The sequence below is a fragment of the Peromyscus maniculatus genome, chromosome 16 (assembly GCF_049852395.1).
Source record: "Peromyscus maniculatus bairdii isolate BWxNUB_F1_BW_parent chromosome 16, HU_Pman_BW_mat_3.1, whole genome shotgun sequence".
In the NCBI taxonomy this organism is placed as follows: domain Eukaryota; kingdom Metazoa; phylum Chordata; class Mammalia; order Rodentia; family Cricetidae; genus Peromyscus; species Peromyscus maniculatus.
In genome coordinates, this window is record NC_134867.1 from 23,107,183 (window position 1) to 23,135,079 (window position 27,897).

The 27,897-nt window shown below is 40.5% G+C and overlaps 2 protein-coding genes across 23 annotated transcripts in view; both read right to left on the reverse strand.

Annotated features, from left to right (window-relative positions):
* The window catches only part of Mcm9 (minichromosome maintenance 9 homologous recombination repair factor), a 72,727-nt gene extending 66,727 nt beyond the window's left edge, over window positions 1-6,000 (reverse strand). For 2 of the 3 annotated variants that reach the window (XR_013045001.1, XM_076552487.1), the window contains exons 1-3: window positions 5,746-5,877; window positions 2,036-2,346; window positions 260-576 (exon numbers count right to left, since the gene is read on the reverse strand). Coding sequence is in view for 2 of the 3 variants with exons in the window: in XM_076552487.1 (XP_076408602.1) it covers window positions 260-576; window positions 2,036-2,339 (621 nt within the window). In the remaining variant the exon portion in view is untranslated. Of the gene's footprint in view, window positions 1-259; window positions 577-2,035; window positions 2,347-5,745 lie in introns of all 3 variants that reach the window. The other variant, XM_006988633.4, reaches the window with a different exon arrangement.
* Window positions 6,001-13,228: 7,228 nt separating this feature from the next.
* Window positions 13,229-27,897, reverse strand: part of Fam184a (family with sequence similarity 184 member A) — a 131,772-nt gene continuing 117,103 nt past the window's right edge. For 2 of the 20 annotated variants that reach the window (XR_006064464.2, XR_013045002.1), the window contains 7 exons: window positions 27,696-27,880; window positions 27,118-27,264; window positions 20,973-21,090; window positions 18,225-18,329; window positions 15,030-15,232; window positions 14,173-14,266; window positions 13,229-13,579 (listed from right to left, as the gene is read on the reverse strand). Coding sequence is in view for 12 of the 20 variants with exons in the window: in XM_016007072.3 (XP_015862558.1) it covers window positions 13,498-13,579; window positions 15,030-15,232; window positions 18,225-18,329; window positions 20,973-21,090; window positions 27,118-27,264; window positions 27,696-27,880 (840 nt within the window). In the remaining 8 variants the exon portion in view is untranslated. Of the gene's footprint in view, window positions 13,580-14,172; window positions 14,267-15,029; window positions 15,692-18,224; window positions 18,330-20,972; window positions 21,091-27,117; window positions 27,265-27,695; window positions 27,881-27,897 lie in introns of those variants that run through there. The other 18 variants (XR_006064465.2, XR_013045005.1, XR_013045004.1 and 15 more) reach the window with 14 other exon arrangements.

Below are 27,897 nucleotides of genomic sequence, written 5' to 3' on the forward strand. Positions count from 1 at the left end.
GCCATCTCTCTAGCTGCAATATTTACTTTTAAATTTTAACATTATTAAGTGGTTCTAAAATCTCATCCGTGCTCTGAAACAATGGTTATTTCATGGTTTCTAAAACATACATTCTAATACATGTTGGACAATTTCGACTTTGATCTTCCCCAAAGTGAAGGCGCAGGGTAATCTGTTTCTGATTCTCCAATCACAGCCATTTGACTCTGGTAGAAAACAACACCTTCAAATTTGTTATTTTTTCTTGTTGATCATTTACCTGCTCCTGAATTTTGATTTCCTGGTAATCCCGACATCTGGCTGGAGATGAAGACAGGTCTGAGAGACAAGTGAACTTTGAGGAATCACAGCTCTCTGCGCTTGGACATGAAGATGGGCGACAGAACGTGTAATACTGCTCGAAGTCTGCCTGCACCACAAACACATGCTTGCATTTGTTACACATGTAATCTCGCTCATACTCCAGGACCTTCACCAGACTTGTTCGAATCACTGTCCCAGTGACCGATAAAAAGTGTCCCACATCCTTGGTTTTAGGGATGTGTTCCCTTACCAGTTCAGGACAAACAGGTAAACCTAATGGGAAAAAGAACATCATCAACTTAGACTTTGATAACTAACTCTGCAGAATGTTATGTCTTTCCCAGAAAATCTGAAAATAACATAATTTCAGGGGGAAATATTTATGTCTTTTTTTTTTTTTTTTCGTTTTTTTGAGACAGGGTTTCTCTGTGTAGCTTTGTGCCTTTCCTGGAACTCACTCTGTAGCCCAGGCTGGCCTCGAACTCACAAAGATCCGCCTGGCTCTGCCTCCCGAGTGCTGGGATTAAAGGCGTGCGCCACCACTGCCCGGCCTTATGTTTTATTTTTAACTTTACTGTGTGTGGGTGTGTAGGTACACACATGTGGAAACCAGATGTTCATGCTCAGTGTGTGCCTGAATTATTTCTCCACATTGGATTGTGTGACTGTGCCTCTCACGGAACTTGGAATTAACCAGTTCCGTGAGAATGGCTGGCCAGCAGGCCCCAGTGACTCTCCTGCCTCTGCCTCTGCTTCTGGGGTGCTGGGATAACAGGTGCTCATCACCACACCTGGCATTATACGTGAATGCTAAGGATCCAAACTCAGGTCTTCAGGGTTGTATGGCACACACTTGACCATGTTTGTGTCTTACTTTGGAAAATCAGACCATCAACCCAATTAAGAATTTCAGAAAACAGAAATCAATGGACTCTTTTTGAAAGAACATCTCTAGAGGCAACAAGCAGGACTAAGAAAGAATTGGGCTCTTACAAGAGACCTCTCAGTAGCCTCTAAATATACAACTAACCACACTTAGTGGACAAAATGCTGTCACCTGTAGCACATGTAATCAATTAATTTAGTCGTCACTAAATAAATCAAAAGCATGTACTCAATAACCATGTACTGAGTTCCTAATACACAATGCTCATCATCAGATATAAAAAGTTTTATAAAAGAGTTCTGGAGATCACTGGGCAGGATCTTTTCTAATTTACACATTACCAATGTTTTATTGTTAGTCGTCACAAAAGCTCCTCAATCTGCTTTAGATAACTTTATACACACAAAGAAATACACAGACACAGTACACTGACGTCTCCATAGTCTCTCCTTCCCTGTTGTTGGCAGGGCAAGTGTCTCATGCACAGATGACAATCTTACGTGCCATATAGAAGAGATGCACTTTAAAAAAACACCAGTTAGTTTTAAAATTCTTTTTAGATTTATTTATTTGTGGTGTATGTGTGTGTGCATGTGTGGGCACACATGCCAGTGTGCCTGTGGATATAAGAGGACAAATTTGGGGATTCAGTTCTCTCCTATCATCTGAGTTTCAGGCATCAAAGTCAGGGTGTCAACCTTGGCAGCAAGCACATTTACCTGCTCAGCCATCTTGCCTGGCCCCCAAATAACAATTATTTCTTAATGTTCTGAGTCCCATATGTGTTTCATTTTATTCACATCTTCCCCAAATATTACATGCCAACAACATCTCCTCATGATTTACCTGATATCCTGGCGTGAAGATTCTGCTTCATAGAAAACCCCTCAGGCTCAGGAAGGGACTGCAGAATTGTCAAGGCTGACCTTCGAAGCGCGCTGTCAAAAACCGTTAGGACTTCATTGGGGAACACCGTGAAATACTCTCCAATTTCCATGTTGGTCTCAAAAAGGGTCATAGCATTAACCACCACTGGGTAGTGTGCATCCTCATCTCCTTCCCTCAGGATCAGAAGAAGATCGTTCTTATGGTACTCTGAAACATAGGACTCGAACACTTGACCCACCAGTGTGACCTGGTCACTATTCATCTTGAATCTAGGTTACAAAAGAGAAAGAAAGGATGGGGTATTATACCTTTGCTACTCAAGCTGTGCACACAATATAACAAAAAGACCCTTGGCTTATAAACCATCCCTGCTTTCGGTTACACGGCACTCACAAAATAGTATCTGAATCCAATCTTACCTGTAGATGAGTCAGCCATTACAGTTACGTAAAACATGTGCTTCAAAAACCAGCGACATTGGGGCTAGAGAGGAGGCTGGGCAGGGGAAGGTGCTTTCAGCAGGAGTCTTATGACCCCGGTTTGGAGGGCTGGAACCTACTCCACAGGCGGGATGCAGTAACACACACACATCACACATGTAATTCCAGCATGATGACTGTGAGACGGGTGGTCAAGATGGGAATATTGCCCAGGAGCTCAAGGGCCAGCTAGGCTAGGCTATACAGTGCAACTGCAGAAACAAGAGAGACCCTGCCTCAAGGTGGAAAGCAAGAACCAACTCCCCCAAAGTTGTCCTCTGACCTCCACATGCATGCTACAGCATACAGGCACCCCCTTCTCTCTCACACATAGATACAAATAAGAAGAATAGTGAAGTTCTGATGCAGCCTCCATCATCCAGTAATTTGGTAAAATGATAAATATAAGAGGAGAGACTCTGCTCTAAGTTCTCTGAGCCCTTTAGAAAACATGGAGGTGTTCTGTTGGCCACATACATGCAAATCTACAAGACAGGTTGCAGACATCAAGGAAATGGGTACTGTTCAAATGAATGCTCCATAAATGTCACCATGGCAAAACTGGAAGAGTCTACCGTTTTAGCATGCTGATGGCATTGTGTTAAAAAGTTAAAGGTAAGGTTCTTTCCAGCATTACCGTGCATTCTGAGCATCCTGAGCACTGAAAGAGTCAGGACAGATTCCTGAAATAGTGAAGGAAAATGATTGTTTGGGGTGGGGGTGGGGGGATGAGAGAGGCACCTGGGTTCACCTGGAGCACCAGCCTGCTGCACCCAGAGAAGCTCACTGTGTGAGGCCATGGGAAGGAGCCTGTGCTGCTGAAACCTGATCCCTGAGAATTCATGGCTTCATGTTCAAAAAGAAATTTTGGACCTAGACTGTCAACATGTTTTCTTAACAAAAAGTAGTAAAGTTAATTTAATTCATAGAACTGGACGATGCTGATCAGTGAAGTATTAATGGCACAAAGTAGTTCTCATATATTTTCCCTAAATCTTTCTCCTCTTCAGCCTTTTATTAACACATTACAATGTACACACCATATGTAGAAAGTTCTGGGCCTCCCTTCCCTCCTCCCTGCCTTTATTGAGGAGCTCTCTGTCTGCTGGGAGGGAACTTATTATGTAACTCAGGCTGGCTTTGAATTTGCATCAATCCTCCTGCCTCAGTCTTTCAAATGCTAGGATTACGAGCATGCACATCACACACACACACACACACACACACACACACACACACACTGCTGCATAAACGAAGCATACTATTAATCAAATTGACAGCTCTAACAGCACCAGTGGTTTGCTTTAGGGCTGTACATCGGAGGTGAATTTGTTTCCTGTTTTCTCTTATTAGCACAGGAAAATGATGGGTGTCAGCAAAAGCAGTCACTAAAGATGGAGAAAAGCTACCCAAACTGACAAACGGAAAGGAGTATTAATTTTTAGACAATGAATAAGACTGAAAAGAAATATACACTGGGCTTCACCTAATCTCTCTCAAACATGTGTTTACAAACATAAGGAGGCTACCCCATTTCCACATACATAACTGTATCACAGATTTAGGATTCCACACCCACTGCAGCATCAATTTCCTAATATCTGCCATGCACAAGTCACTATCCTCACAAGGGAGAGCAGCACAGTAAAAGGTACCACGCCCCCAGAGACCCAAGTGACAGATGTAAACAAAACCGCTCTACACAATATGAGTGAGAGCAAAAAAGGGAGGGGGAGGGATTCTAGATAAATGGCTCAGTGGTTAAGAGCACTTGCTGCTTTTCTAGAGGACCTGGATTTGGAGCCTATCACCAATATAGGGAGGGATCCCAGCGGCCTGGAACTCCACTTCCAGGGGATCTGATGTTGCCTACACACATGTGGTACATAACGTTCAGGCACACACATAGTCATAAAAGAGAGAAAGGAAGAACAGAGGGGAGGGATTTAATTTAAATGAGGCGACAAGTCCCAGGGGAGAAACTGTTAACTGCACTCATTCTGTGAATGAGTCTTAGTTTGGAAACAGAGCAAGTACCTTAGGAAAGGTGTGTTTTAGCGTCCCCTAGCTGGATCACACTGGCTACTTATTAGAGAGAGGTGTCCCGCCTTCTCCCTTCTGTGAACATTTACTTAGCTGGAATGTGTGAAAGGTACAACGTGACATCACAGTTAAGCCAAGAATACTGGCAATTACGGGAAGCTAATATGAGAATAAGAGACATCACTTCTCGGCTTTTTGGCTAAGATCAAGTGTAAGAGATAAATTATTTTTTCAGAGAATCAGAGAAAGTAACTCAACACTAAAACACTAAGCAACTTGTTTTTGTTTAGGTAATAGCATATTCAACCAAGAGTAAAAGACCACTATGTGGTCTTTGCTGAAAAAACAAAACAAAACAAAACAAAACAAAAAAACCCAGCACTACTCTTAAGAGTGATTAAATGATAATCTTTAAGATTTTACAAATACAAAGTAAATGTAGAGCAGCAAATTAAGCAATTTAGAAAAACAACTTTAACGGCGCATAAAGAGGGCAGCTGAAGAATTTTAAGTTCATAATACGGGCAGGTTAATATTTCGCCTGGTTAGACCGGCAAATTACACTGTTAAGTGTGCCAGTTGTTTTAAACACAGCTTTTTTTTTTTTTTTTTTCAACATCCGTGCAATTACGTAGGTTTGCCAACCCATAAACACAGGCATCCTCATACAGATTTAAGCCATTTATTGCCTGGGGCACGACGGCCGTACAACTATCCAGTTGCCTCTCCTTTTGTCTTGCTGAGTATCCGGCGTCCAAACAAACACAACGGCTTTATTTTATTTCATACTGTGGAAGGCAAGGTGGCGCCAAAAAGCGCAGCTAGGGAAAAGCCTGGCGCGGGTCCCCGAGGCTGGCGCAGCCCCGCCCCTCGGGTGCTGGGGCCACGCCCTGCCGGGGCGCGCGTCTCAGCCCCGCGTGGCGCTCCACTCGCGGGCGCGCGCTCCTTGCGCGCCTCCCGGCCGGGGGCTTCGCCGCCTGGGGCAAGCGATCCGGGCCGAGCGGAGGGATGCTTTCCAAATGGCTCCGCAGCCACAGGCGTCTAGCTGGGGCCTCCCCGCTCCGCGGGGAGTTCGGAAACGAAAAGCTGCGGGTTGGAGGGCCACAGTCCCCGGGACGCGCGGCTGCGGCTGCGGCGCTCACTTACTGGCTGACACGCACTGTCTGGTCGCCGGGGACGCGCTGCTTCCCGCCGGTGCTCACCCGGGCTCGCGCGGCGTGGGAGGGGGCGGGGCGTGCGCGCGGCCGCTCGCTCGAGGCGGGGGTGGGGAGGGTGGCTCGCCTTACGCGGGGGCGCGCAGGCTTCGTCCCCGCCGCTTTCGCCCGGCCTCGGCGGAGCCTGTGCTTTTCCCGCGATCCCCGAGCCGCGGACCGTCTCAACTTTCCGGCCGCTGCGGCTCTTCCGGGTGCGGACGCCGGCGGGCGGGCGCGCGCCCCTATCAGCGCGGGGATCCGGCGAGGGGGCGGGGCTTTGGGGACTGGGGCGGGGTTTGGGTGGGGCAAGGGGGTTTGAGGGCGGGGTTAGGGCGCGTTGGAATTCCAGGGCTGGGTGATGGGGGAAACTCAGGCGGGGCGGGGCTAGGCTAGAGCGGGGCGGGGCTAGGGCGGGGCTGGGGGCGGGCAATCTGGGACTAAGGTTGAGAAGTTAGCATCTTGTGTGTGTGTGTGTGTGTGTGTGTGTGTGTGTCTGTGTGTCTGTGTGTGTGTGTGTCTGTGTGTGTGTGTGTGTCTGTGTGTGTGTGTATTTTTGTTTTCTGGTAAAGGTGGAATTTTTCGTTCAGTATAGATCTCTGATCCATTGCGACCGAAATTTTATAGGTGGTGTACGATTATGTATTAGCTTTTGTTTCAGAGCTTTCCCGCACCCAGAAAAGCCTTGTGCTCGTTGACGTAAAAGAAGAAAAAAATCGGTTCTTAAAAATCTGTATGGAGTTATTATTAAACTTCATATTCTGTTCCAGGAATGTGCTTATCATCTGCCTTTACAAAAAATACCCACTGTCTGGGTTTTCATGTCAAAGACTGAATGCTTTCCATGTGAAATCAAAACCAATAAGATGTTTTTCCTCCTTACGTGTAGTCAACTTGGATCAAGAAGGCAAGAAAAAGGTGTCCAGAAGAGAAGGAAGTAAACTGACTGTATTCAGAGAGACTAAAACTATGTAGAAAATAGTTAAATCATACTAAAACAAAGAAGTGGTTTTTACTGAAAAATCAGTTGTATTCCAATACATTAAGAAACACCAGGAAATTGAAAATTTAAAATAACTTGCATAAGGATAAAAAATTACAGTTTTTTTCCCATATCCTTTGTTTTGGAGAAAAGTGAGACAAACCTGGAAAAATAAAAATAAAAAACTATTGAGGGGATGGAGAACTGGCTCTGAGATTCTGCAGGAATCTTGAAACAATAGCTGAATTTTTAGTTCTTGTTACATTAAATCAATAGGTTTATAATAAGAACCTACTTAGTAACTTGTGCTTCTTATGACCCTTAAAATAAGGTTCGTGTTGATTTAGGTGATGGTTCAGTAGTGTTTGTTTTAGATTTAAGTTTTATTTTATGTGTTTGGGTGTTTTGCCTACATGTATGAGTGAGCAGCACATAGTGTCTAGTGCCAGAGGAAGTTAAAAGAGGGTGTCAGATTGTCTGGAGCTGGAGGCACTCTGGGATGCTGGGAACCGGAACTCTGGTCCTCTTGAAGAGCAACAAGTGTGGTGATATTTATTTGTGCTGAAATGTGGTGATATTTTATGTGTATGTTAATAAATAAAGCATGCCTGGAGATCAAGGGGAAAGGGCCAGCCATTTTTAAGTAAAAATAGAAGTCAGGCAGTGGTAGCATACGCCCTTAATCTGATCACATGGCAGGCAGGGTCTCTGTGTGTTCAAGGACACACTAAGTAACAGCCAAGCGTGGTGACACACGCCTTTAATCCCAGTACCAACCATAGAGACCTGGAGGTCTGTATAGACAGGCAGTGACGAGGAAGTGAGGTAGCTGGGCTAAGAGTCAGTAAGAGGATAGAACAGCAAGGCAATAAAGGTGCAGGTAGACAGGAAGTAACTCACCTCTTGATAGCTGCAGAGCTGGAGAGATAAGGTTGGTGGCTATCACTATTTCCCTGATCGCTAAGGTGTTCACCCCTATATTTGGCTCTGTGTTTCTTATTTAATAAGACCGTTTAGAAATTCGGCTACAAACAAGTGCTCTTCATCTTTGAGCCAATTCTCCAGCAAGTCCATGTCTCCAAATTTTGAGCGGATGAGTTTAAGAAGTATTTAGTTTGCAGTTTATGGAGTGTTTGTCTTGAAAGGGAGGAAGATGGAGGCAGGGCTTTGTTGGGGACCATTAAGGGATGGCTACTTTCTCCCAGTACAGCATGGCTATTTTTATTTTAAAAATTACTTTCACTTATCTTGTTAAATATGTTATAATTTGAAGAAAAGAAAAAGATCTGACTTGTACTCATGAGTCTCTGGCCCTGGGTATAGACATGACATTCTGAATGCCAGTAAGATCACAACATTACATCTGGAGGATTTCTGGAAAATAAAAGACATATAATTGTCCTCACGTGTAAGTGTTCCTCCAAATTGGCAGGCTTGATGGCCCATGCCTGTAACCCCAGCACTTGGGAAGGATGGCAGAAAGACTAGGACCTCAAGGTTATCCTCAGCTCCATAGCCAGTTCAAGGTCAGTCTGGGCTACTTGAGACACAGTTTCAAAAACAAGCTAATCCAAGTTAGTCTGTCAATTACCTGAATAGAAAAAACATTCTTCAGCAAAGTTGTCTATTTAGAGATTTTAGAAAATAGTATTTACCTGACCTAAACATGGAGGTCAGCATAAGTAGTTTGTTTGACCATTGTCCACTCTCATTTCAGGAGTGTTTTTTCTTCTGTAGTGTCCCTGTATCATTGGCCACTCTCATACCTTGAGGGTGTAATGGACTCTCTTGTTTACACTATGCTCTGTGTCCTACTCACTCTCTGTTCTTTCCTTAACTTATAATCTACATTCTTCTCACTCTTTGTTCATGTTTTATTTTTCTTGGGCATGAGACAATGAAATCAGATGCCAGTGTCTTGGGCTAGCTCAGGTGACCTTGATCCTCTTGTGTCCTAGCTCCCTGAGGTAAAGCTAAGAAAACCAAGGAAGGTTCTACTGTACTCCAAGAACCCACAACACAGGTATCTGCAGTCAAGCTTGATGGCATTAGACTTTAATCATAGGAGAGGCAGAGGCAGGCACAGGTAGATCTTTGTGAGTTCAGGAGTAGCCTGGTCTACAGAGTTCATTCCAGGCTAGCTAGGGTATATAGTGAGACTGTCTTAAAACAAATAAAAACAAATAACCAAAAGTACCTGGAAAGAATCCACACCTTACAGTGAGCCTACTAAAAGCTGGATTAACTGATTAGAACTTCTGTGATTGTGGAGATTGAAATGGGACAGTCCACAACCTAGTTCGCCTTAGGTTATCTTTAAACTCCTTAAAAGATAGTTCTTGCCAAGCTTTTTGTCTGACTGGAAAGTCTTGTGAATGGCTGGTGAAACATTTTTGAATGTATTTTTTTAAAGACATATTTTTAATTAGGTATATGTGTGTCTCTCCGTGTGGGTATTTGCACAAGAGTGCAGGTCCATAGAGGCTAGAGAAGATGATGTTGGGTCGGCTGCAGTTGGAGAAACAGTAAGTTCCGTAATGTAGGTTCTGGGAATTAAACTTGGGTCCTCCGGAAGAGCAGTGCATGCTGTTAGCAGCTGAGCCATCTCTCCAGCACCTTTTGGAATGTATTAAGGTTTCAGACCACATGCTTCCTGTGGTGACATTTTGTTTGTACTCTGACAAATAAAATTGGCCTGAAGATCACAGGATAGAGGCAGCCATTAGATTAAACATAGATGCCAGGCAGTGGTGGCACACACCTTTAATCCTAGCACTTGGGAGGCAGAGATGTGAGTTTAGAGGCCACCCTGGACTACATGAGATTAATCCAGTTTAAAAGAGGAACAGCCCGGCAGTGGTGGCACACACCTTTAATCCCAGCACTTGGGATCTCAAGCCTTTGCTCCCAGTATTTGGGAAGCACACACGCCATTAATCCCAGCACTGGGGAGGTTGAGACAGGAAGTGATATGGCTGGGTGGAGAAAGGAATATAAAGTGGAGGAGACAGGAGCTCCGTCCTTTTGACCGAGGATTCAGGAGCATTCAGTCTGAGGATTCCTGGATCCTCCCCTTTCGGCTGAGGAGTTGGCGAGGTGAGAAGTGGCTGTGGCCTGTTTCCTCTGATCTTTCAGCATTTATCCCTATATCTGGCTCCGGGTTTTTATTATAAGACCAATTAGGACTTGTGCAAAGGGTTCCAGCAGCTCGAATGTTAAGAATGTCGTCATACAGCATCCTAGAGATTGCCAAGCTTTGCTGTTGCTTCCTGTTTTAGCACCATTTCTGCTGCTGTGAAAAGTACCCTGACCAAAGACAAACCTTGAGGGAGAACAGGGTTATTTGACTTAAAATTCCAGCTCCTGGGCCATCACTGAGGAAAGCCAAGGCAGCAACTTGACAGTACACATGCTTTGGTCAGAATTAACTCTGACCGAAAGAGTTAACTTTATAGCCCAAGAAGTGTGGCAGGAACCATGGAAGACACCGCTTTCTGGGTGGGTTTCAGCTAGCTTTCTTATTTGGTTCAGGACTACGTGCCGAAGGCTGGAACTTCCTAGAGGGGGCTGGGCCCTCTTACATCAGTGAAGGATACAGTCCCCCACAGACATGCATACAGACCAATCTGAAATCTGATAGAGGCAATTCCTCAGTTATGATTCGCATCCCAGGAAATTCTAGGTTGAGGCAAGTTGACATTTAAAATTCACCAACACACCTGATTACTCATGATTCCATCAATGTATTTGAAAAGTGTCTTATTTTTTTCTATTACTATAAAAACTTCATGAAACTGTTAGCACATTGGACCATGGAACTGGAAGAACATGAATCTGTGTCCCTGGGCCATGGCACACACATTTTACTCCAGAATAAACTGTTATCTCCTTTGAGGTGAGAGTTGTTTTTGAGTCTACAATTACTAAACGTATTATTATTATTATTATTATTATTATTATTATTATTTTGAGACAGGGTCTTGTTATGTAGCTCATACTAGCCTTCAATTTGTGATCCTCCTGCCTCCCAAGTGTTAGGATTTTAGGTATGAATGACCATAAATGGCTAACAGAGCACTCTCAAGCCTTGTAGTATAACCTTTACACACACACACACACACACACACACACACACACACACACACACACACACACAGAGTCACCTCTAGAAGCAGAACTACTAGCCTGCCAAAGACCATGACCTAGAGTGAGGACTACAAAATAAGCCAAACAATACAACTGATAGCTGGGTCTATGGTAATGGCAATTGAGTTGTGAACATTCCATCTTGGGGAGAGGAAGGTTTAAAGACCCATAGACCTTCTCCTCACATTAAAATCACCACTCCCTCCTGCCCAGCTGTGTGGAAGTAGGTAAGATGTTAAAACAAAACAAAACAAAACTGACTTAGGGTAGTACTTTTTTTTTAAATTGAGAATGACATCTATTTTTATTTATTTATTGTGGCCTGTCCTGGGGCTCAAACTTAGGAACGTTAGAGAATAACCTGGGAGAGTCCCAGGACTGAACTCAGGTCCAACAAGTGCTCAATGAGCCACATGCCGTGACTGTTGCATGGGACTTTCAGTGGTACGAGCTGCCCCTGTACCAACCATCTCCTGTGAACAACTCCAAATAAACTTATTTATTTGTGAAGCTGGGCTTGGAATCTTTGGCCTGTTGGCTCCTTCCCTTTTGGGGTGAACAGACATTGATGTCTCTCAGAAAGTCCCGAGACAAGCCCATGACTGCTACCCTGCTCTTTGTGGATGAAGATCATGCAGAGCTAAGGTGGCCATCAGAAAGGCCACGCCCCCTCTTGCTTACAGTGTTCTTGGAAACTCCTTACTAGCAGAGAAACGTGACAGCATCAGCGTCAAATGTATTTGGGCCAGCAACTAGTAGGTAATAATTATTCTATTTAGTTATTAAAGATAAAATCAGTGAGTTTTCTGTAGTATGAAAAGTATTGGCCACATAACTTTTTGGAGAAGTCTAACCAATGCTTTATGTCAACTCGGGCTATTCTTAGGAGAGGACAGTGGCATTGACATCCATTTTGGAGATGTTCCAGCCCTTAATTCCAAACAGAATTACCAAAGTACCCTGTAACCCCACGGCTAGCTGTGTACACAAAAACAGACGTGGAAGAGCAGACTTAAAAATGTCTGTAGCCAACACTTGTTACTCTAGGTGCATTCTTCAGAGTTGCTAAGATGGACTAAAACTTACGTCGAATGTGGGGCAGGAAAGCTTGCTCGGGGGATAAAACACTCGCTGCACAGATGTAAGGACTGGAGGAGTCTAGGTCTCCAGGAACTCACATATTTGCTAGGCCAGCATGGTCGTCCACCTGGAATTTCAGTCCTGGAAGGTGGAAACAGAAGAGCTAACCAGACTGGTCACCTCAGTGAATACTGTAAAAGGGGATCCATGATGACTCCTGACTTTGGACCTCCACACGTACCTATGTGGACATACGTGCATACAAATGTATATGTACATATTTACATACACAGTCATAAAAAGTGGACAAAAAAAGCAAAAAAAAAAAAAAAATACAAAAACCCCAAACCCCATAAATGATATTTTTGGATCCATGTTCAGATGTCAACACGAACCAGACTACTATGAAAACTGACAATCTGTCATTTTTTGTTTTGTTTTTTTGTTGTTTTTGTTTTTTTTAAGACAGTGTCTCACTATACAGCCCTGGCTGGTCCTATGTAAAGCAGGCTAGCCTCTAATGCACAGAGATTCGAAGTGTTGAGATTGAAGGCACGTGCCAGCACATCCAGTATAAACTACCTTTTAAGACAAATTATAGTAGAGCTTTTTTACATACTCTTTTTACATTGTAACTTTGACTCTAAATAATATTAATCATAAATACTAGCTTGCTGGATGGTGGTGGTACCATGCCTTTAATCCTAGCACTCTGGAGGCAGAGCCAGGCAGATCTCTGAGAGTTCAAAACCAGCCTGGTCTACAGAGTGAGATCCAGGACAGGCACCAAAACTACACAGAGAAACCCTAGAAACACCAAAAACAAACAAACAAGCAAGTAGATAGATAGACAGACAGATAGATAGATAGATAGATAGATAGATAGATAGATAGACAGACAGATAGATAGATACTAGCTGTATTGAGGGTTTATATCTCATCTATCGAATTAATAAAAGAAAAAAGCTATAAACCAGCAAGAATTCATATACATGAAAGTACACAATTTACATAAATTCTTTTATTCTGGATTTATAAATGTTGACAATTGAGTTAAAATTATACACAACAATGAAAGGTATTAATAGAATATATTTCCCTATATTGGTTTTTTAAGACTACTGAAGTAACAATTAATGATCATTACTGCAGTAAAACGTATTGACAAGTCTTACACCTGGTATTAAAAAGTGTTTAAAGCACACTTAATAGAAAACAACAACAAAAAACATTTGTTCTAACAAAATTTATTATGCAGTAATTACAAAGATTAAAGACTTCCATCTCAAATAAAAATAATTGTTATAATTACACACAGAGTTTAGTACCCTCAGAGAGTGATTACAATAAATATCACAGGAAAAACAGTGCATTTTCAAATTGGACAGACAAACACTTTCTCATTCACAGTGCTTTACACAGGAAGGCCTGTCCGCGGAATGACTCGGATACAGTCATGCTCCTGTAACAGTCCACCAGAGCTGTGCCAGCACAATTCATTCAGAATGTGAAGTACCGGGCAAACCACTCCTGGCGCTGGGGATCTGGAGAAGCCACCGGGGAAGCTTCACTCTGAGGAGGACTGAATTCATAAAAAGAGAGACACGTAACCCAGGATTAAACGGTTTGCAAAGTAACGGGGAAGCGATTAAACAGTAAGCATTGATTTCCACAACTGGCAACCCTCGTCAGAACTGTAAGGACTGGCTACTCTTCTGCACCAGAGTGGGTCCTCTGAGAACAGGAGTCAGAGTGGCAGCTCAGATGAACTCAGTGACAGAGAAGCCACATCGCAATTATTACTCCATAGGGCCCGAAAGTAAGCAACTGGCAAAAACAATATTATTGTTTTGGAAGTTTTAAAAAGTGAGTATTTGTGGGAAAAGAGAGAGAACAAATAGTGTTCCCCCTTTGGGCAACTTCTCCCTTTGAATTACCATACTCCGACACAAGCACGGATTCTCCCATTTGCATCCCTCACTAGAACTATGGTTGTAACTAAATCAACATATAGTTCTTTTTACTATTTGCACATTTACATTAAGCTTCCATCATCTGTAAGCAGATACGCTAAAGAGTGCATTAGAAAGCGGGCTTTCTTCTATTCTCCAAGTAGTATGTCTTAATTCTAACTCAGACTCTTTGGGCTACTTAAGAAAACAAAAGCATCCCTACCGTCTTTGGGGGAATTACAAGGCACGCAACAATGGGTAATGGAAGCTCCAGCGGTCAAGTTCCTTGAGCACATGCACATGCACCTTACTGATACCTGAGCGCACCCACGCGGGAAACAAGCAATACAGAGTGTTTAGACACGTTCAGAGACAGCTTCGACTAGATTCATTCTTACTCGTTTCTTACTCTTTAAAAGAGCTAGTCATTGACTATGTTAGAAATCACTTAGCTTACAAGCAGAAATACTAACTCCACTTGTAAAATTTACTAGTGGAGTTATTAGGATTTGGTAAAAAGAAAAACAAAACTTGAATCAACAACAAGGAAAATAAGGTTGTATTAAAGTGAACACAAAACAGTATTTTTTAACATTTTAATCCTTTAATGGCTTAATTTCATTTCATTCAGAATTTACTTAATATATTTAATCAGCTCTGAGGCAACTTCAAACTAGAACAATTTTAAAACTGATTTGTTTCTAAATTTATTTGTATTTAACTATATCATTACATTCTCAGAGCTTATTTCTTTAATTTGGCAATATGCATATATATCTTAATAAGCATGGTAAAAGGAAATAAATATGTAAACTATAAGAAATGAAAATTTTAATAAATAAAAGTTAGCACTAATAAAACCTTGGTAAGCTTATAAATATTAAAATTCTGAGCACATGAATTATGTGAACACCTCTGTTAGGATTTAGAAAATTCACTAATGATAAATAAAAAAAAAATCTTTGGACAGTGTCAAAACAGAATTCTCTGGAGTGGCAAAAAGGAAAATTTCTCAAGTTAAAAATGTGAAGAAGAAGAAGAAGGGAAAAAAAAAACCACTACTGGTGAGACGGGGCTCACCTCAAAAATGTCTTGGGCTCTTTGGGTGGTAGTGACTGTGGAAGTAGCTTGTTGCTGTTGAACTCAACCTCATGGATTGGAGAATTGGGAATGGGTTCCAAGCGGGTAGGGTGTCCATTGCCCACTCCACTGGATTCCAGAGCACTTAGATTGGGAACACTCACAAACCTGTTTGTTGGTGACTTATCATTCTTCTTCTTTTGCTGCATTAAAAATAACACACGTGAGAATACTCATTTGCTGCCGACGAACCAACAAGAAAACAGGAAAATAGTAGGAGACTATAAATTTGGCATTGAAAAATTTTGGAACCTTTGTGTCAAATTATCATGTTTCAATTAACCAGTGTTACCCAAAGTGTGGTCTGGGGATCCTTGAAAGTGTTCATCTACATGGAATCCTCCATGACAGACATGCTCCCAGGACAGAAACACAGGGCAAGGGACGCTTAGGTGTGGTTCACCTCTATTCCCTAACCACTGAGTGGACTGGGAAGAGAATAGGTTGGGGTGTGGGGTACAAGGAACAGGTGAGGTAGGAGAAGTTCCAAATACCACAGGGTAAGTGGGTTTACGCTAAAATTAGAAGGCATGAAGTTAAACACAATATTAAAAGAGAGGTCCATGAACTTTATCCATCTGTCAAAGAGAGGCTGTTCTTGCCTGGAAAAAAAAGGAATAAGAAAATTCTTGGCATAGTAGTTTGAAACAAATCTTACATTTTTTTACTGAAGACTTAAAACTGACTTAAATAATATGATTTAAATTCTCTGTGCCATTTTTCTGAAGAAAGAAAATTAAATCTGTATAATTAAATCTGCATTTAATTAATTAATTAACTTAATTAATGGGCAATATCACGAATTGGCTCACAATCTAATGGCTAAAGTCAAGAGTATTCAATTTTTAATGTCCAATCAGTACTTAAAATGACAGAAATAAGAGGAACACAAATGCAGCCTCAAAATTTATCAGCTTGCAAGTTTTTAACTTTAGTCTCAAAGAATTTGATCCCTAGTTCTAGAATTGATGAGCATCAACCTTTATGAAAAATAAATCTAGTATGTTATACTTGATTTAGAATATCCTCACATGTTTTTCAATTGGATGTATCCTGATTTTTTTCTTGCAAAATTAGCTTTAAGAAATGGAAATTTTATACATATATAAAAAGACGTTTAGACTTTTACTTTACTTAACATAATCCAGTCCCGTGGACGTTCAGCATGCCATGCCTGGTGACTGACAGAGCCTACGATAGAGTGTAACTCCAGCTGCGTAGCACCATGTGCAAACACTGGGAAGCTACTCGGAGTCAACAGCAGCTGGGAAGGTCTCTCAACGCTCTATCTTTTGCCCTTTCTTACTCTAATCTGGAGATATCTTAACATTTGAAAGATTTCAGGTGTTTTTTTGTTTTTTCTCTTTTTCTTTAGGAAATCATACAGTTGATAGCCAGGTGTGGTGGCCATGCCTTTAATACCGGCACTCTGAGTTCAAGGCCAATCTGGTCTACACAGTGAGATCAGCCAGGGCTATATAGTATGACCATGTCTAAAAAACATAAACCAAGCCGGGCGGTGGTGGCGCACGCCTTTAATCCCAGCACTCGGGAGGCAGAGGCAGGCGAATCTACGTGAGTTCGAGGCCAGCCTGGTCTCCAAAGCAAGTTCCAGGAAAGGCGCAAAGCTACACAGAGAAACCCTGTCTCGAAAAACCAAAAAAAAAAAAAAACAAAAAAACAAAAACATAAACCAAAACAAAAAAATAAACTTCTGGTAAAATTCTAAAGTAGTAGTGGTTCTAAAGCTAAAAAGATCAATTCTGATAAAAACAAATGCATTAAATTCTCTAGTATGCTTTGTTTACATAAACCTTAAAATGTTTTCTACTTAAAAGCTATGTTATCCCAAATCATTAATTTTAAAAATGAAATTAAAGCCAGGTAGATGTCACACAGCTATAATCCAAGCAATTAGGAGGTAGAGGAAGGAGGATCAGCAGTTCAAGGTCTGCCTTGGCTATAATGTTTCAGGACTGGCCTTGGCTACAGGGTGAGTTTAAGGCCAGCCTTGGCTACAGGGTGAGTTCAAAGCCAGCCTTGGCTACAGGGTGAGTTTAAGGCCAGCCTCCAATATAAAGTGAGTTTAAGGGCAACCTAGGCCACATGAGACTGTTTCAAAAATCAAACCAAAACAAAAACTGAGCATAAAATGTATTCTGTTCACTCATTCAATTATTTACTGAGAGCTTTCTATGTGAAGTTCTAAAGACAGCTATCATTTTTAGTTTGCAAAACACTGAAGTTCAAAGTTTGGAACACTCCTGAAGAAAGAGTAAATTTGGTATTCTAAACAGAGAAATTGTATGAACTTCGAAAATAACATTTCTGGGTAAGGGTCTAGCAGAAATCAGCACAATGTGAAGCAATAAAATATGGATTAAAAACCAGCTTTAATGTAAGCTTTATTTTATTATTGATTTCTCCTAACAGATTCACAATCCACGTGAAATCAGCATATGCAATTATTTATTCATTACTTGCTTTATTTTGTAGAATAATTTGTGTTGGCTTTAACAAAGTGTGATAAGTTTTTGCAGTCTGACACATTTACTGAATACCCGCTGTGTCCAAACACTAGGGCTGTGAGGGGAGGGGAGCAAATGATGTATAAGTTAGCCAGATCTAATTCAAGGTTCTTCCATTTGCTCTAAGAGAATAATACAGAACCAGAAAAGTTATACTTAAATTGTCAAGAACCGTCAAAGACTGAAAAGTGGGTTCACAAGTTCAGCTGTAGTTCCCTTATGACGGAAGGCCTGGAGCTAGGAAGAACTGTGTGGCATTTGGGGCTGGAGTCTTTCTCAACTCCACAGAGGATTGTGATCAATAAGGAAATGACAATAAATTAATTTGTGTCAGAAGTTTGCTTTTCTTTAGAAATATGAAAAAACAAAGATAGAGCCAAAGTGCTTGGATATTAATAAAGTATTTTAAGGAGTATAAATTACCAATAAATGAGTAGTTCATTCTGAAAATGAACAAATAAAGAACTAATAAACTTTAGTAGGAGGTTATTACACTTAAGAAACCATTTTGGAAGCTTTACCCTTACGCTGCTTGCTTCACATAACTTAACCCATTCCCCTCTGGGTCTTAAGTACATCCCTACTTTACAGTGTCTATGGCACATACCTTAGCCAATGGGTTAATAACACCAACAGTAGGACTTGTGTTAAATATTTTGTTGAAGTTAGTTTCTCGATTGACTAATTCCAGTTGATAAAATTTATTATCCTCCTATGCAAAAGAATTATAAACAGCCTTTCAACATTTTCTAGTATAGATTTACAAACTTAAACTGTATGACTGCCATTTCATTAAAAATTTAATAAACTATGAAGGGTTATATATTTTGTTTAAACATGTCTAGGCTTGATTGCCAGTGTCTTCAAGATTGCTAGCAGGTCAGCTTTTAGCACCTTTTAAAACCTAGGCCTAGGGATTTAACCATACAGTTTAACACCCTTTCATTCAAGACAGGATCTACTAAGGTCCCATATCTCTTTGTGGTACTGACTGTGGCATCTGAGTGGGTCTAACTTGTACTTGAGGTGTGTACACACAGCTGTCCTGACAGGAATTAAGGTAATACTGAAGAGACACCTACCAGAGCATAGTAACAATGGTCCCCAACAAATTGCAATTTCCCCACGAATCTCATGCTCAGAGGTAAAAAGGGCAGAGATGCCAGGCAGAGGGAGAACTTGTCCCCAAACAGGACTTCAAACAGTTCTGACAGGTTGTCAGATCACCTTGTTGGAGAGACTGGAGCCAAGACAATGGTGATGGACAAGACCACATCTGGGCCAGCACTATTAAGTTATGCATACCTCTTGTCTGGCATTCAAACCTCAGTCTCATGTCAAGACCCCAAAGATGGACACTGGGATTCAGGGGAGAGGGTCGTGAGACTTGTTTTTACCTCTTCTCATGTGGCCTCATGTAATACATTTCCTTTTTCTGCTTTTCACTGTTTTCTGTTTAATTGGCCTATTGAGAATGGGTGGCCAAGCCTCCTGTGTTCGGGCTGCCAGGGCTGGATGCTGACCCTAAGAATTTCTGTTACACCATACATGGCTGAGTGGTTTCCATCTATAAAGATGATACTACCCTATGTATTCTTCAACACCTGAAAATGGATTTGATCTCATCCAGTCCTTGACATGGTAATGTAGTATAGCAGTGGTAATAGAAAAGTGAGTGGCCTCTACAGAGATAATTCTTTCATTCTGGAGTCATGAGGACGATGTGTTAATACAGCTGACAGAGCGGCAGGGTGAGAATGCGGGCTGTGTTCAAACTCGCCTTGGTTCTAGTGTGGTCCAGCACCACTAGACCCTTCATGGCCACCTTAGTTAACACTCACCATCACTTACATTACAGATCTTAGCCCACATGCCTTGAGGTTCAGGGCATGGCTGTGTTGTAGAAACACAGTGGAACCGCCCTTGGTTACAATCCTGGATCTGCCCTCTGGTGAGGCTAAATACAATTTATCTGTAACATTTCAAGTAATAACTGGAAAAATAAATAGCCACTTTGGGGGCCACAGGTGAATAGTACACTTTCTACGCTTGCCCACTTCATAGATGAGCAACAGTTGTTCATGAGTCTGCTCTCGTTGGCTAGAACTATGCTGCTATGTACCACACTTGGAAAACTGGGTGCTTGGCAGGCTGCAGCCCCAGGAAACACTCTCTTCACAGCCTACTCTTGGGCTCCCTCTATGGACCCTAATCATTCCTGCGGGTTAAAAAAGGAACTTCCCAGTTTTGAAAACAGATGGAGTTTTCTAACTTATAAAGTAATTTTTAAAGGATGTCAGAATATTGGTCTTGTGCTGTTACATGCTAGTATTCAGAGTGTATAATTAAAGCAATCAAGGAACATATAGATGATTAGTGTTGTTTCCACTTTTACTGTGAAAGACTTTCATCTATTAGTGGCAATAAACAGCAACATTTTAATTAATGACCAGGATAGAGCATTTTAGAAAATTCTGAAATATTTTATAAACTTTCAAACATCTGTATATTTTTTATTCCCAAGTAATAATGGCCTTAATGAAGACAGTATATTTAATGTTAAAAATCTTATATTTTCTCAAATGGACTTCTGAATGCCCTTCACACTGAGCATCCTGAGCACAGTTCTTCCTAGGCTAGACTGTGAAACTTTTCTTTTTGTTTATTCAGTTTTGGTTTTTTTTTGAGACAGGTTCTTGAGTATACCAAGATACTCATAAATTTGATGTGGTGCTCAGGTTGGCGTCAAACTTAAGATCCTCCTACCCCAGTCTCCTGAGTACTTAGATGGCTTAGTAGCTCTCCTGTTTGGTGGAATACACTTTAGGAAATCAACATGCCTGTAACTCCACAACTTCAGATACTGAGGCAGGAGGATTGCTGTGAGTTTTAAGGGTTCCATAGCATAACTCTATCTCAAAATAAATAAATAAATAAATAAATAAATAAATAAATAAATAAATAAATAAATAAACAACAACATAAAAAGAGACTGATCTGTAAGTTGACAATGCAAATTAATGCATGGCTTTCTTAACAGATTTTTCTTAGTTCTAATTCTATATGTACAATATGCATCTCTCTATATAGGATGTTAACTAATAAGTGATAATGAGATTATTAAACATTTAATATATATAAAACTATATATTTCAATAAAAACATTAAAGAAAAGCATAAAATTACCTTATTCCAATGCTCAATTTAAATTTGAAATTACATTTTAATAAACTTGATCACAATGCACAGATTTTACATTTTTCATTTAGCATTATTCAAAAATATTTCCCCATGCCTTCCCAACCAACAGTCTATTGATTGCTAACATGGTTATACTAAAAACAAAATATCTTACAATTAGTTTCTTTATGACCTGGTCTCTTTCTGAAAGCAAGGATTTTAATTCTGCAATCATCTGTATATCTTCTGGCTTCGATTCTCTCATTAGGTACTTTTCTTCCATTTCTTCTAGTCTATAAACGAGAAAACCTTTATCTCACTGATAGAACTCAGACACATCCTGTTCTAATAAACACCTACATTTTTCAATTAGTCCAGTTAAATATACAAAAATCCAACATAATACTTGCAAGCATAACATGATTGCCTCAAGAGCTACAGTTGTTAAAGGCTTTGCAGGAATAAAAGACATTAAGGGCTCCACGGGTTACTTTTGGAAGGACTTATCCACTTTAAGTCATATGTAAATGAGGTGAGGTAGGCTCTGTGAAGGAGCTGAGAAGCTGAATGACACAAACTTCACAAACTCAGGGCAGTGACTCTTGGGAGTGATTGCCATCTATACAATACTGTGTGAGGAGGCTTGTAACATATATATACAAGGCACAAGAAAAGAGACAAACGGGGAACAAAAGACACACGTGAACGACATCCGCTTGGCGTGGTTTGTGGGGAATGCAGCTTTAAAGCTCTCCATTATCATCGGGGAAGAGAAGAATTACATTTCCTTGAAGGCCCTACCCTTTCCTGAATGGTACGAGACTGTTAACAGGAGTGAATGCCACCGAAGACTAAAACAGAGGCCGTTCTGTTCGAGTAGAGGTGGCATGAACCATGCAGAGTCCAAGGGTGAAGGCAGGGCCGACAAAAAAAGAGTGCGACCTGCTGACTTAGTTTGGGGGGGGGGGAGAACCGTTTCAGAAATTATAAATAACTGGATCAATTAATTTTTATTATTTTCTGAATAGACAGGGTAGAATGAAAACTTACTAAGCTGTGGTTAATGAGGAGTCTTGAAAAAATTTACTTAGCAAGCACTGAGAAACTTCTAGATGACCTATCATGTAGATACCAGTGATCTGTCGCTGTCCCATCAGGCCAATCCTACAGAGTAGACAACCTCTGAATTGTACTGCCATAAAAGCTAGTCTGACTCAAACAAATGATTTGGAGAAAAAGCATCTGGCTTCCCACCCTGCCCCTGGCTCCTGCTCTGCAGGGTTAATAGGGAAGTAAGGAGCTGGACAGTGACTGTTCCTGACTCTCCTGGGACTTGGCTGAGACAGAGTGGCAGTCAGTCACACAGCACAGTTCAGTACCTTTTCCCCTTCTCAAAATAAATGAGATCCTTTGAGGTCACAGCATCGTCTTGCATTTTGATTACAATATGAGAGGAATTACCTGTCTACATTTTATGAGCCAAGTGTTTCAGTTTTCTTTTCTTCTATTTTATTTTTTTTAATTTAAGTTATTATTATTATTATTATTATTATTTGCTTTTCAGTTTTTTATGCAGGTTCATAAATACTATCTATTCAAGAAAAAAAAAAGGTATTTGGGGTGTGTGCGGGAGCAGCCACAAGATGTCACTGGAGTACTGCCTTTGTGGTTGGAAGCAAAGCCTATGTGGAGCCACTTCCCAGAGCTCGGAGAAGAGCTGAGAAAAAAGGAGCTAAGCCTCCTGCCCGGTGCCATTTCTGTTGAATGAGAAGAAGTAAAGTGAATCTAAAACAACCCTTTACAGTTTTGAACTTCTTCTTGTTGTAAAGACCTCCTTTGTTCAAGTGTGGGTTTTAATTTAGCTGAAATATCCTGTTGTTGTTGTTATTATTATTTTTAGAAAAGGTCTTACTATGTTGCCCTGGCTTGCCTGGAACCCATTATGTAGACCAGGCTGGTCTCTAACTCTCAGAGATTCACCTGTCTCTCCCTCCCAAGTGCTGGGATTAAAAGTGTACACCACCACACCTAGTTTAGCTGACATTTTAAACTACACAATTACTATCAGCTCATTCTACCCACAGCAACATATCTTTACATCAGCAAAAATTTTAATAAAAAACTAGATAATAAGACAAAGGATTGACAGGAAACAGTCTATAAATGCAAACAGAAAAGCATTAAAGGAGAAGACAAGAAACTATTATGAACCAGTTGTAACTTATAGATATACAAAAAATCCTATCCAGCATTCTAATGGGAAGGAACTTAGCATCATTCCAATATCCACTTCAAGGCCACACTAGCCAAGGTTTTCCCTTTCCACAGCCATCTGGGCTAGACTAGACTAACAGTGCACCTAAAAGGCCAAGTGCAAAGGATGACTAAGAATAAGGAGATTTAAGGGGAGAGGGGGTTCTAAGTTTGATTTTTTTAAGTCTCTTTTGCTTTTTTTTTTTTTTCATCCTTTCTTTCTTTGACATAGGACCTCAGTTTAAATCTTGGATTTGAGGTAAACTCAGAGATGCCTCTACTTTGGCCTCCCAAGTGCAAGGATTACAGACATGTACTATTATACCAGCCGAGCTCTAACCCTTATCATCACAAGGAGTCTGTTTGGTCCCAGAGTTCTTAAGTGGCCTTTATGGAATATGCTTCTGACCCTAATTCATAAAAGTCAGGTCTCTGAACATGAATATAGTAGGTAGAATCCCTTTTTATTTTCAGTGAGTTTTCAGATTACCGTTAAAAGTAATACAAAGACTGAATACAGAAAGGAGAATCCGAGCACATGGAAATACTAACCAGAGTCACTGCTAGTCTCTAGCTAAGCGTATTTCTTGGTGTATGTGTCTCAGAGTGTAGAGGTCATTTTTCCACAGCTCATGAACAACACAGTCCTGTATTAAACTGGACAAAGACATCTTCCAAGTTATCGTCCACCTCATGTTGCTTTCTAAGACCCAACTGACAAGGAAATCAGTGACTAGAGACTGTTGAGCTGAACAACAGCATTACCAGGAACACACGAAGCCCAGAAATTCCATTTTATGAATTCTGTTATCAATAAATGAAACAGGAGACTGGAGCACTTCACTGTTGGACTTTTCCCATAATTGCCAAGCAGACTTTTATCTGTGTTAACAAGACCACTACAACTCCCAGCCATCCTCAAAGCTTATAAAACAGCATGAGTGGGAAATTAAAGAACCAAACAGCTAGAAAATCATTGGAGTCTTAGAGATTAAGGACTCAAAAATAAGAAATTCTGACATGGCAGAGTTAGAAATGACTGGCCTGCCTAACGTCTGTGTACAGAATTGACAGTTCTCTCATAAAGAAATGATCTTTTTGTTCCAGTACAGTGAGGTGCTAATTTAAAGTAAACCTAAACAATTAAAAACAATCTCTGGCCAGATGTGATAGTCCACATCTGTATAATCCCAACCCTTGGGAGGTAGGGACAGGGAAAGCAAGAGTTCAAGGCCATTCAAGGACGACATGAAATCCTGTTTCAGAGAACAAACCAACTAACAACAAACACAAAAGCTAAAACGACCAACCCTAACCACTATTTATATAGCAAACATTTCTGGACTCCAAGGTACTGGGGCAGTTTTTAAAGTAGCTTAAACTTTCTTTACCCATGCAACACGTCAATTAGGTAAAATTGAGTAGCCTAGCCTCTCCTTTGCTATTATGTTTTTTTTCTCCCTTTGTGGGTGTTGGGAATTAAAACAATGTCTTGTGCATGCTAAGCAAACATTCTACCACTGAGCTATGTCCTAGCTCCTTCTTTAAAAAAAAAAGAAAGAAACTCAATACATTTTAAAATTAGATTCAAGGTTCTTGTTAGGATAATAGTCAAGACAATCAAATCTCCATGAAACTCTAAGTGGGTCTGAATACTTTAGCACAGTTTCTAAAAGTCATTTCAAAGATAGAGATTCCTGCACTGCTTCTACACCCCATTTATCTCAGGAGTTCAGTATTTTGTTATTTGTATTTGCAGAAGAAGCAAGAAGAGAAGCTTCCAGCTGCTCCAGTGCTTCCTCAGCACCATACTTTGGGCTGCCGACTGAAGTATGGACCTTTACAGCCCCCCTCTCATCCCTCTGATAATTCACCAGGATTTCCTGAATCTGAAGATTCAGAGCTGAGGTTCAGGTGTTCATAACACTATAGGGTAACCCTTGCAATAGGATGTGAACAGTTCACATGAACCCATCCCCCATCTGTAAACTGTCTAAATCTTAACCACTCAGCAGATCTACAGTCTTCATGTAAGGAAGTGGCCAGAAACATCCAGTACTACTTTCCAATACGCTAGCTTCTAGTCCACGAGCTGTTATTTGTATTTAAATTAATTATGGTGAATTAGAGTTGAAGTTCTCAGTCACACTGGTTACAGTTCAAGTGTTCCATAACCATTCATGGCTAACAGCTACTAGACTGGGAAGAGTCAATACAGAACATTTTTGTTATCACGGAAAAGTCTGTGGGACAGTGTAAGTCAAAAATTAGTGTACATGACTTGACTTTAATTAAACAAATGATTACCTAAAGCTAAAGGATAGTTACATGGTGATAGCAGGTAAGAAGAGAAATGTGGTTGGCTAGTGTGGACCCAAGGCAAAGTATAAAAAGAATGCCTCTTCTAAAAAAGATATTTTACTTATCAGTAACACTAATTCTTCAATTATCAAAAGGTCAAAATATAGAGACATTAAGTTAATGTTTGCTATCTATTAAAATTTCATAAGGAGCAAAACCACAGAAAAGAATGACGTCAAAACAGACACAACCTTTCCTTTTTGTGAATTACTATTTCCAAGGAGATGTCAGGACACACAGACAAACACAGGCTGTTCTTGGTGTGAGTGTGCGGTTTCAGAATGTGAAGAGGGGCACCAGGGTATCAGTGTCTGCCCAGTATACACAAAGGCCAGGAAAAGTCAGAGCCAAGCCACTGAGGCTGATTTTATCCGATTTCTACCAAACATGTTATATGTATGCTCTGCTGCATTGCAGACATGTGAGGTCATGGTGGCTGAAGAGAAACTTAAAAATTGACTGTAATAAGGACAAACAACAAATCACTGAGTTTGTGGAAACAGTGAGTTTCTTCTCCATTTTATGGATAATTTCACGAAGTGGGAACTCTCATGAAATTTATTCATGATAGATTCATATATGAACACTATGTGAAGAGGGCAAATGAAGGTATCTGAAAGAGTGCTTCATCTCAGTGGACACGCCAGTAAAACCAGCAGCTGGGGGCCTGTTTCTGCTTGAGTGTGTCTATGTGTGTCTGTACCTACGCCTGGAGTATTTGCTGAGACTGAGTGGTTACGTTGATAGAAGATGTGAAGACGGTATCTATATTCGAGGTAGGTAACTAGGTATTAATAATCCAAATGCAGAAGGTGGCCCAATAAAGCCAAGAATCTGACCCTCTAGGTAGTTAGTGGTGACTTAACTCTTACTTTATTGAAGTAGCTGGATAATTGGAAAAAGAAGGACTATCAGTAACTAAGCCATTAGCAGCAGCTTAGAGTAGGTTAAACCTAAGATAACCTAAAGTGACCAGGGGTTAGGTCAGGGAGACAGACTGAATTCAAAGTGGGTTTTCTGCAGCAGTTTGTAAGGATCCTGGAAAGACAGGGGCTGTTAATCTTAATGAACATTAAAAAAGATGTACAGATTTTGACTTGAATAATGGGCTTACTAAATTTGAGTAATAACTTTATTTGTAATGATTTTACTTTAAGATTTCTTAAATTAAGGAAAAACCACTTAAATGCTAATTGTAGAAATTCCAGTAGTACCTGAGTATAGGAAATGAAGTCTCTGCCCCTTTCTTTCCCTGGGACCTACCAATGTACTGGCTAAATGCAACCACATTGTTAAAAGTCTATGTTTGCTTTGAAGGGCATTTGATTTTTTGTAAAATATGTATGGTTAACTTATGCATGGCTTTATAAAATTTCTATTGTTTACAATGTACTAAAATGTCACATTATATAGTGAATACACTTTGAGACGTCACCACAGAAGTGACGTGCCATGGCAGCCACTCTTAAGATATGTATTACTTTAGCAGACCTGTGGCAATAGCAGCAAATGAAACAAAATCATTCAATGGCCTTATCCTAATTAAAGAACATACATAACGTATTACATCTGTAATATAGTACTTAAGTCTTCCTCAATAAGTATCATTTTTTTTTCTTAGATTCAAACAGTTAGGCTGAGTTTAGACACAATGCTCCTCAGTTTATTATCCACACACGAACTTTCTTTAATGCAATATGACTTACGACACTTGTAAAGCTGCATTTATTTCCTTGAGTAGCTCATTAGTCTTATTAAAATCTGCCCGCATGATATTTTTCTCTCTGAGGTGATCTGCTGTCATGACATCCAGCTCTTTCTCAAGTCTCTTGTTTAAATCTTGTTCATGCAACCTGTTTAATTTATTTGTAGTTAAGAAAATGTTATACTGAAGTCAAGTGTTCACAACTTCTATGTTCTACCAGATTTGAAATGCCCCCTTTTTGGTATAATATTTGGAAAAGTAATGTACACAGGTTAAGTTAAGCTATGTAGCTTGCTATAACCGTCTGTTAAATTTTGTCTCCTTTAATGCTTTTTCTAATAAAAATTAAAAAAAAAACTTTAATCATGGTCATTTCCCAAAGTTAATGAATAATAAATACATCATCAAAATGCAAACATTACATTTTCTAGATGATATCATACCCACCACATATAGTCAAAAGTGGCCTTCAATGTATTATTGGGAGAGTACTCTAGTCACAAAACTAGGAACATATTGCTAAGCATGTCTCCTACAGTATTTCAGTCCAATGCATGTTCCGCTTTAGTTACTGCATACCTCATCTGCTGGTTGGATTCACTTCGTATTCTGAGGATTTCCTTCCCCTTAAATTCCAGCTCCTTCGTTAGGGTACTTAGGTTTTCCTGGAGGTGCTGGACCTCCTTGTCTAAGTCTGAGATGTGGTGCTCTCGGTGCCGTAGCTCCTCTTGGAGATCACTTATTCTACACATGTGCTCCTTACTCTGCGAAAACCAAAGAA